This window comes from Diadema antillarum, unplaced genomic scaffold (assembly GCF_040938485.1).
Source record: "Diadema antillarum isolate AM-2024a unplaced genomic scaffold, OU_Dant_1.0 scf00000026, whole genome shotgun sequence".
NCBI lineage: Eukaryota > Metazoa > Echinodermata > Echinoidea > Diadematoida > Diadematidae > Diadema > Diadema antillarum.
The window spans coordinates 1,277,628-1,288,453 of NW_027270915.1; the positions used below are offsets into that span (position 1 = coordinate 1,277,628).

General features: G+C 38.2%; 1 protein-coding gene across 1 annotated transcript; it reads right to left on the reverse strand.

The window, feature by feature from the left end:
- Positions 1 to 636: 636 nt before the first annotated feature.
- LOC139734528 (short-chain dehydrogenase/reductase family 16C member 6-like) lies at positions 637 to 7,756 on the reverse strand. Its single transcript, XM_071645308.1, has 6 exons — positions 7,540 to 7,756; positions 5,834 to 5,942; positions 5,266 to 5,398; positions 4,113 to 4,360; positions 3,502 to 3,618; positions 637 to 727 (listed from the first exon to the last, which is right to left on the reverse strand). The coding sequence occupies exons 1-6, from the start codon at positions 7,754 to 7,756 to the stop codon at positions 637 to 639; spliced, it is 915 nt and encodes a 304-aa protein (XP_071501409.1).
- Between the last annotated feature and the right edge of the window lie 3,070 nt (positions 7,757 to 10,826).

Here is a 10,826-nt window from a genome sequence, read left to right on the forward strand (position 1 = left end):
ACGTCAGGCCAGGGAGGTGGAAGAGAGACTCTTCTTAGTGCTTACCTGAAGAAAATAATGCACGCACACGTGACTCATTTCAGCGCTTCCAATTGGCTACATTCTTGAACCCATTTTATAATAGAGTTTAATACACTACAGATGAGAAAATTTCAGTCTGAAATGATTTGATTGCACGTTTATTACCAAATGCTTGTTCAAAACTTTGATATCACACGTAACTCCTGTCTGAATTTCAAGGAAAGGAAACGCTTAGACATTTTGGAAACCCTGTCTTTTTCTTTTAATGAAAGTAAGCTAAATACTGATTAATGAAGATTAGGGTTAGGGTTAGGTTTAGGGTTATGGTTATATTTATGGTTAGGATTAGGATTAGGATAAGGATTAGGATTAGGATAAGGATTAGGATTAGAGTCAGGAAAGGGTCTGGGATAATTGTCCAGAGGGTTACTGCCGTACATTTTTTATCTGGTTCCCTGCTTCATCCCCCGGACTTTTGTTTATGTATTTGCACACATTATAATGGCTTGAAATCTGACCAATTTACAAACGCCAACATCAGACATTTGGTCCACAATGACATTATCTCGCTTTTGCGGTAAAAGGATCCTTTCCTGCATCCTTCCTTCATTCTAGTTACGCTTTGTGTGGCTTGGTTGCCTTCTGAGACGAGACTTGAACGTTGACAAATTCCATCACTGCCATGCGAGCTTCATGGGGAAGAATTCTGCAATAAAAATATACATACACACACATACACACAAAGAAAAAAAAAATCATGTAATGATGGAAATACCTTTCTCATGTAAATTCAATCTGGCAATAATAGAAATGATAAAAGATAATGATAAATAAGATGAAAACAATTATGATAAAGATGAGAATAACCATAGTAAAAAACAATAATGATAGTATCACTAATCAAAAAGTTTTTTTCGGATCATCCCACTACAATGAAAGACATGAAATAAATTAAATAATACTTATTGTATAAAGAAATAGAAAATGAAATATTTCCTAAAGTCTGTACACTAGCCCTTCCGCGGCTTGAGGAAAACGAACTGCCCTATTAAACGCGATTCCCCCTTTTTAATGTATGAAACAAACGGGTGCTGTTCGTTATTCCGAAGGTTCGTTATTCCGAACGTCCGTCAATACGAAACACACAAATTCCCTATACCTCGAGGTTCGTTAATCCGAAAATGAAAAAAAAAAAGGATCGTTAATTCTAACATCTGTGGCGTTATTCCGGAGGTTCGCTATTCCGAAGGTTCGTTTATCCGAAAATTAATTAGGGTTCGCTATTCCGAAGGTTCGTTAATCCGAAAATGAAATAGGGTTCGTTATTCCGAAGGTTCGTTGATCCGAAAAGATGTAGGGTCCGTAAAGAACCTTCGGAATAACGAGCTTTGTTTTATTTTCGGATAAACGAACCTTCGGAATAACGAAACTTTGGAATAACGAACCTCGGACTAAAAAACCTTCAGAATAATGAACCTTCGGAATAACGAGCTGTAACCGAAACAAACAGCTTTTTCTTTGAGAGTTGGTGTAGCACACAGTGATATCAGGCTTATTCTGAGATATCAAACTTCTGATGCTGGCGGAGAAACAGAAAGGAGAAGGATGTCATCATGCAATTTCAATCTCAACATTATTTTGCTTTGTTGCATGGCTAAAAGAGTAAGGACACCTTCACTAAAAGAATTGGAATGTCTGTCGGTACACTGCCTTACACTGATGAAAAGTTATTGCCCCCTGTGTGCAAAATGTCACATATCATAGTTCAACTGTCCCTGATTACTGGCTTACATCTGCAGATGGCTTTCAAACAACCGTATTATGATAATATTATGTTTGTCTTCTTCATCAGGGGTATTCTTTAATGTTGCAACTGTTCTACCCGAAGGCATTACCATTGATACTACCCCATGCAGTGTTGTCAGGCACCCGTTTATACTCCTGGGTCGAGAGAGACATGGTTGGTAAAACAAAACAACAACAACAACAACAAAATCCAGTTCAAGGACGTGAGCACCGAACAAGATTCGAAGGTAAGTCTTCCGATTGAAAGTCAAGAATCTAAACCACTAGTGACTCTAGAAAACAACTGAGCTTGCCAATGTAAAAATGTCATTCAATTATAAGATCTGGTGCATTATCTCTTCAGTCTGATTTTCAAACAAAATGCAGCAGCTGAGCTTGCAAGTGTGAATAACGGGTCTCTCAATTGCATGACGAATCTTTGACGCATGCCACATGACCAGGGTTCCATGGTGATACCATCGACCCTTCCCTTACCAGCATTTGACCCTCATCACCTGAACAGGGATCCACGGCGACATCTACCCTCGCCCGACCAGCCTTTGACTCAAGTCACATGACCAGGGATCTATGAGTACACCTATACTTAATACCCTCACACTACCAGTCTTTTTTTTACGTTTGTTTCATTTATTTAAAACTTTTTTTCAGCAAACATATCCCAAAATGAATCAGAAGACATAACATTGTCATGTATTCGATTTTACATGATATATAATGGTTAAAAAAAAAATTACATGCATACCGGTCTTTGACTATGCATGCATAGTCTTTGACTATTAAATGTTGCATGACCAGGGATTCGACCATGGTGACATTTATACTTTTGCCAACTCAGTCTTTGATCTATACGTCATATGACCAGATATCTATGTTGACACCCATCATCAACTGACTACTCTTTGACCGACGTCACATCAAGTTTGAAGTTTATTTCATATTTCCACTTTCTCAGTGATGGGATTACAAAACGATTGACAATAAAACAAAAGTACAAAATATATACATCCATATCTTATGTTTGAAAAAAAAAACAAACATTACAAACGATATAAATGGTCATTATCATCTGAGGATATCACAAATCAATGTCAGAAATATGATGGGGCCTACATAAAAGCAATGATGCTTGTAAAAACTGTAGGTTTCCGAATTTATAGGCGTGAAATTATACGGAGAACAGACATGTTTATTTCGACCAACTTAAATTGACCAGAAATCCATGGTAAATCCTACCCATATGATTAGGGATCATAGTGACACGTACTCCATGCCCTCACTCTACCAGTCTTTGACCCACGTCAAATGGTGACATTTATACCTTTGCCAAATCAGTCTTTGACCTATATAGGTCATTTGATATCCTTGGCAGTGGGCGATACAGAGGGGACGCATTTGGCGCACGCCCCTCTTTATTTCTGGTTAAAACAAAATGAAATAAAAACAAAAAAATGTGGGGGGGGGGGGGCGTGCGCCCCCCCCCCCCCTGTAATTTGGCAAAGACGCCTCCCCTTTCCGGAACTCCTGGATATGCCCCTGCATGGTGGCACCTACCACCACCCGACCACTCTTTTACTCATGCAAGTCACACGACGAGGGATCCATGGTAACACCTAACCATGTCCGACTAATCTTTTACCCGTGTCACATGACCAAGAAGCCGAAGATGATACCTACCCTCTCCCCAATGATGCCAAACGGTAGATCCGAGGGAAGTAGACGAAGCGGGCCTGCCTCAGAACCTGGTCGACGGTAAAATCTGCTGCCTCACTGACACTGCTCCAGCCCAAAAATCTAAATAATCAACGTTGTGAAGGAAGAGTGAATAATGATTATGTTTACATGCTTCCCTTGAATGTCATAGTTAGTCCATGAGGTACAGCTAATGGGAAGAGTGAGAAAAAGAAGAAAAAAGGAAGGGAAGAAGATAAGTTTTTTGGAATACCCCTTAGCCTTTTTAGGAATACGTACTGATTACATATTCTGATTTGGACACACAATTGTCATCATTGAAGATATAGATATATAAGTATATAAGTATATTATATATGTCAACCTATTCCCTGATTTTGCTGTAACATGCAATTTCAAAAGGGACACCCGTCAAAGTATACTCGGGACTGGTCTTCAACGAGGTAAAACTGTATCAGGAGTTGTGAACATCACTGCATGGCAAGTTCAGTACTGAGATCCATGATAACCTCATTGCTTGTTTGTCTGTTTCTGCTTATGGAAATTACAAATTATTTCAATACTCCGATCGTAAGGCAGAAAACTACGTCACAAACCTCTGCTCCACAGAGTGTATCAATCCTGTATCCAAGATATGCGGGCAGACAAGGGTCTGTTTGATACCCGACTTCTTGTACACATCCCTCAGCTCCCGCTCCAGCGACTCGTCAAATCCGAAGACGGCAAACTTGGAGGAGCAGTAATCCACCTGTCGATGCATCCCACTCTCACCGGCCGTGGAACAGGTGGTGACGATGTGACCGCTGTTTGCCTCCAACATGGCAGGCAGAAAGGCTCGTACCATCTGCGGGAGAGTTTAATGGGTAAAATGATGATTGATTAAACAATGGTGAGATGAGAGCTTGGATGGGGTTATTATTTTTGTGAACATGTTTGCTAGATTTTGCTTTGAATGAACAATACTATTTTCCCTTTTATAGACTCAGTCATTCAAGAAGAAAGGGGGCATTATGATTTGTTTATTGTACAAATGCACTTTGACAGAACAGGTGAGGAAGTGGTTAGGAGGAAGACAGGGAGTTCTGTAAACTGGTATAGTGACTTCGAATTAACGACGGGTACAATTGGGAGGGGAGAAGATCAAAGGTCAATGCAATATGCAGAAAATCTACATGTAGAACACTGAAAGTGTCAAGTGTTTTAAAATTTGTACCATTTATTTTTTCCTTTTGGCACACTTCTTCTTTCTACTGCAAACTCTGTTCATTGCTTGATTGGATGCCAATCTACGTTACAGAGGTAATTCGAGAAGCAAGTGGACCTAGTTAACTCACTTTTGACTGCAGCAGTGGAAGCTGTCTCAGTCAAAATGTTGTCTGATTATTCATAACAGAGATTTTAGGGGATTAAGGCCCACCTTGAATGGGATTATAGTTCAGCTGATGTGTTATTAATTTGTGTGTGTGTGTGTTAAATCAAGATGTCCTTTTCCATGAAAAGTTGCAAATCACATGGATAATCGGACCGAGTACAAATTTAATGGATGTCCTCTGTTTGATAGATTCACAGGTGACATCGCCCATTCCCACTTTTATTAGAAACCGTGTAAAGTGGTCTCCTTCACGCAATTTCCTAAGGCAAGCAGGTGAATAAAACATACCCCTTGTGATTTAGCCAATGAGATAAACAGCTAGGTGGCATAACATCCCCCTCCCGAAAAAAAGAAGAAAAAATATAAATATTTCTCACCCAAAACTGAGAAATCGCATTCACGTTCATCGTTCTCTCGATCTCTTTCTCTGTTAGCTCCAAGATAGTCTCGCCCACCAAGACCCCAGCGTTGTTGATAAGCATGTACACCTGTCCAACTTCATATTGCACCCTGCAGAAAATATAAAGAAAGTTTTCCTATATAACCACACCTATTTATGTTGCTCCTCTTGTTAATATCTCTGGTGTGTTCTGGTGTTTTTCATACAATCACACTTTCAACATCTCCTACCTCCTGTATTTCTTTGTGTTGTGTGGATTTCTATGTTACATTTATTTTTTTTTTTCTGGCTGTAAAGCATTCCACGTACATTTTTAAAAGTTTCTTGATTTTTAACTTGTGATAAATTTTAAGTGTGGCACTTCTAAAGGTCATTACAGAAAAGATTATCCGTGATGCAAGTCAACTTCTTGAGTTTGTATTGATTAATTTGTTTCATTTTGGAATAGGACAGCTGTCAAAGAAAGAAAGATATTTATGGTGGTGTCTGTGTTCAGTGCATGAGTGTGACCTACAACAAAAAGAGATGGGCAGAGATAATTTCACCTGAGAGCAGTAGATTTAACTCCCTCCTTATCAGTAACATCCACTCGGTAGAGATAAATCTCTCTGTCTGGGTGTGCTTGCTTGATCAGTTCTGCAGTGTCCTGATTTCCTTGAATTTATCAAGAAAATTATGAGAGGATAAAACAAGACATGCTTAGCGTTATGTAACGATACGAAAAAACATAAAGAGAAACAGACAGAAAAATGAATAAATTAATGAATGAAAATGAGAAGTCACAAGGTGTTTCTTTTTCCAATATTTTGATAGCTAAGGAATGTCCACGTGTATTGAGTTATACATCATTTTTTTTTACCTTAAAATCTTCCCATTAATTAAAATCTCTGCTTGGTGACTTTTTGTTGGTTTTGTAACGTAGGGTCAAAAATAAATAAGGAAAACAGAACAGGGAACAGAACAGGGAAAGTGAGAAAGAGATTAAAGTACACATCCTGATTCTTTCATTCATTTCATTTATGTGTCGTTTTTTCCATCTTCTCCAACAGAAACTATTTTACAGAAATTCAATCCATGAATTACATCACAATACATAATTAAATATTAGTTTGCAGAATATTGTAAGTATATGGAAATGCTGCAAATGGAAGAAAAGCTGAAAAGCAATGCTTGGAGCATTTGTGCATAGGGTCAATTTCTTTACATTTAATACAACAAATCATATGATTGATATGCTGTTGTATAAGAAGCGGAATTACAAAACAAACTAAGATATGGAAACCAACTAAGCCGAAATAAACACCCGCGACAAAATACAGTATCAAACCCTACACTATAATTCACTGTTATGCAGCTAGAGAGAGGGAAGAGAGAGAGAGAGAGAGAAAGAAAAACTGATTACATGGTGTGAAGATAACAAGTAGATAATTTTTAAGAAGACGAGAGTCAATTGATATTTGGAGCCGCACATCAGTATTGCTTCTTTTTTAGAGAAATAAAGTTGGGTATTCCGGTTATTTCGAACCATAATGAAAGAAAGCAAACTACGTCAATTGCATTTTTTGAAATATGTGAGGATATTGCTGAGAATAATAGTGGATGTGATATATGCTTGCATTAAAAAAAAAGATAAGTAGGTTATGTTTTTTCGCCTCTCGTTCTCTTCCCATCCCGTCTCTTCATAATATCATGAATATGATTCCTGTATTAATGACAGCTAAAATTACCCCAGATCAAGATAACGTGTCAAAAATGCACACACGCTTTAAAGCTTACATCTTATGGTTTAATGTTAAAGAATACACGAATACTCACACACACAAACACACACACACAATCAATAAACCAATCACGGACAGGAGTTCCCCGCGAATGTATTGTAAATTATATTAAAATCCTCCGCCCATAACAAAGAATTTCTTTTAGCATATCCTTAAACCTGTAACAGCAACCTACAGATAACCTTAGAGAGTATATTTCTACAGTTTGACCCTAGGAGGTACGCATCTATTTATTGCTGGTGGATTTGCATTAAAGTCTGCTCTCTTATCAATTGCTCTTCCATAGTATACCGAGGTTTAATGAGGCAGAATCTAAAACTATAAGTGCGTCCTATCTGGGTCATAATACAATCTATATTGTTCATTGTGGTTGCAGGTTTATCAAAAGAAAAAGCGTGTAACTTAAAAATGCCATGGCCACTGAAGTATGAAATAGGTCTTATTCAGTACTAAACGGCGTTTGGGCTAACCTGTATCCGAAATGTCCCACAGCACAAGCCGGGCTCCGGCGGCAGACAAACGTATTGCAAGCTCCCGACCCAGCCCACTGCCGGCTCCCGTAATCAGCACCACCTTTCCAGCAACAGAAATTTTTGGCGTTTGGACGAAGAGGCAATAAACCGCTTTCAAATTCGCCCACAATATCTTTGCCAGCAATATAAACACAGCTAATATGTGGTGTAGCATGTCGTATAGATGGTAGTACAACGAGACCTTACAATGATCAATTTCTGACCAAGTTGATATGTGCGTCCGTATATGCCTGAAGCACGTAAGGCAGGGCTCCTCACAATATTTAGTGCAGACTTCAGGCCTTTGTCTGCAGGTCTTTGTCTACAGAACACGATGCATCGCACTTGATCATCGCACTATTACCACACCCCCTCCTGGGAATGGATTCGTCATTTCTGTCTCACTTTGCCGGATACCCAACGGTCAAAAAAATAGAAATAAAAACAAAACAACTGGCGATATTTTAATTACTCATCGCGACATCCGTTGTTCAAATCATCAATCCGGCGGACAAAGTGCAAAGTTTCCGTTTTAGAGGAGCGTACGTGCAAGGTATTAGGGACCGAACCAGGCGAAGAAACGACGAACCTGGGGCGATTGTGTGCAGGACAGTGAAACGAGCGCAAATTAATGGAAAACGAATATGATCTGCTTGCCCACAGGACAAAACGCACAAGGAATACATAGGTGACGCATGAGACGTACATCGAACGTCAGAGATCCATTGACGTTACGGCTATACATTTATTTTATTTTGTCTTGGAGCGTCGACCACTTGGTCAGTTCTGCTTCTACTACCTGCACACTTCACTTCACATCTCATATCAGCTCCCATCAATATGCCATGCCAAGGAATCGAAGGCCAAGACTTAGCCTCCTTCTCAATATGTTGGCTACTTGTTGCTAGACCTTTGACACCGCTTTCTTCATTTTGGTTACAAATCACTTACATGACTTACATACAGATTCATCAAAAAGTTTCGCACTTTACACAAAATCACTATCATCCATGCCCGATGTTACTTCACAAATTTAAACTTCTCTTTTTTGTGATTGATTTTTTTCAGATGTTATTTATAATGATTAAACGCCGGATAACGGTTGATTTTCTCAAGTGAAGGCACAGTACAATTATTCCTCATCGAACTCATTTGATCAATCTTGAATTTTATATATTTTCTGAAAGAGCAAGTCTTCTGCATTATGCTAAAATTTTGGATCATAAAATGAACAGGAAAGTTCGTTTTTTTAGCAGTTAATCTTAAACACTTTTTTTTTAGAATAGTTTGATTAGATGTGTCTTTAGAGTCCCCCTTTGATTTCTTAAAAAAAAAAACCTGTACACACTCTTCACTTTCAACTCTAATAACTTCATAAAGGATGATACTATTGCTTTGAAGGTTAGCATTTATTATGGACAGAATGCGTTAATAGAACATGCCCAATTTCAGCTTAATCTGATAATCCCTTCATTGTGGTTAAACCGGTGGTTTCAAACCTGTTTTCTGTCCCATTCATTGCACAGGTAGCAGGGCTTGGTGAAGATTAAACGCTTGAATAGACCCTGTGATTCAGGGCCTCTTTTTCTCAGTTCACATTTTTCGAAGTGTGTGCTTGCTTTCCAGTATTTAGATAGGTTAGGAGAGTCCATTTGATTTGAGTTATACATCATTTTAAAGCTTGAAGTCTGCTCTTTCATAATATGCCCATAGCTAAAATTCCATGTCTGGCAACTTTTTCTTTGTTTTGTGGTGCAGGGTCACAAATGACTTGAAATTTGGTCATGGAGACCCGGAATGGGGTCACCCTGACGCAATTCATGACTCTGGATGGGGTCATATGTGACGCTATTCCTTGTAATTACCGTCCAGAAACGGTGTGTGACCCCAACGGACCCAGTTCCGGGTCACTTCTGACCCGATTTATTTTTTGAGTGCATGTTATTATGGAATACCGGCTGTAACAGAAGACTAATGCACATGGCAGCAAAAGTTTTCTTTCATTTGTATTCAGGAAATTGTGCTATGAGTATTAGATCACGGGTCTACTCCACTCTTGCTTATGCTTTAAAAAAAAAATTTATGAAAGAAAAACCTTGTAGAATCAACAGACGGATACTTCCTTGAGCCAAGTACAGTCACGATATTCGAATTTGTGATATCACAAACTGGATTTGTGAATTTCATACTTTGTATTAAACAAAACGGTTTTACGTGATGTGCCAATCGAAGTTCGTGATACGTGTAATCAATTTGTGACAGTACTCAATTTGACTTTGTTGGGAGAATTTTCATATGTGCTATCTAACAATTTGAATTACTAATATCAAAAATTTCATCTCGTAATCTCTCTCTCTCAAACACACATTAACACAAACACAAATACAAGTATTAAATGACTTGAGACTAGACTTCCTGTTATGATATTCATAGCTTTATTCTCCAAAGACACGATAAGCATGACAGGATATTCTCTCAGAAACAAACTTTGCCGATCATAATTTGATCAAATCTATTAATGTGAAACATGGAAGCATGCTTAAAACATTGATTTATCAGACACACTGTTTATTTACAAAACAATTTCTATGTCCCCTTTCTAAATTCAGAAAGTTTGCAATTACTCGGTACCTATAAGTGTCTCAAAACCAATTCCACAGGGTATTTATTCTTATATAATGTGCAGTAAAACGCAGCAAGGCTTGATTTGCGTTCAGTCCTCGTGCATAATACTCATTAGGAAAAGAAATAGGAGGGAGAGATGACTTGTGTAGAGGTAGGATAAAATAAAATAAAAAAAGTCTGTATGTTCTCACTAAAAGTTTATACAAATTCAGTGCACCTTGATCACTGATCAGCAAGGCATGACGATTTTTTTCCATCGACGTACAGGTGAACAGTTACAGGTCATGGTCAGTTACATGATTACATAATACATGATATACGACGATATTTCTACGAGGAAAATATCATGTATGATACACCAATTGTGATAATGGAATTACTGATATCTAGAGAGCAAAACGTTTTACTGCTTTCCTAAAATAGTACAGTGACTTTATACTTCGAATATCAGAAGGGAGAGAAAGATCCAAACATCGGGTTCGGTGTTTCTGATAGATATCAGAGCCATCACCGTTTTAGGATTATATAAAAGACGTTTACCAGATTGTGTTGTGGTATCAAAAAATGTATGTTCATGTTTAATTGAAATAATGAGAAGAAAAAAGAGCAACTGATCAGTA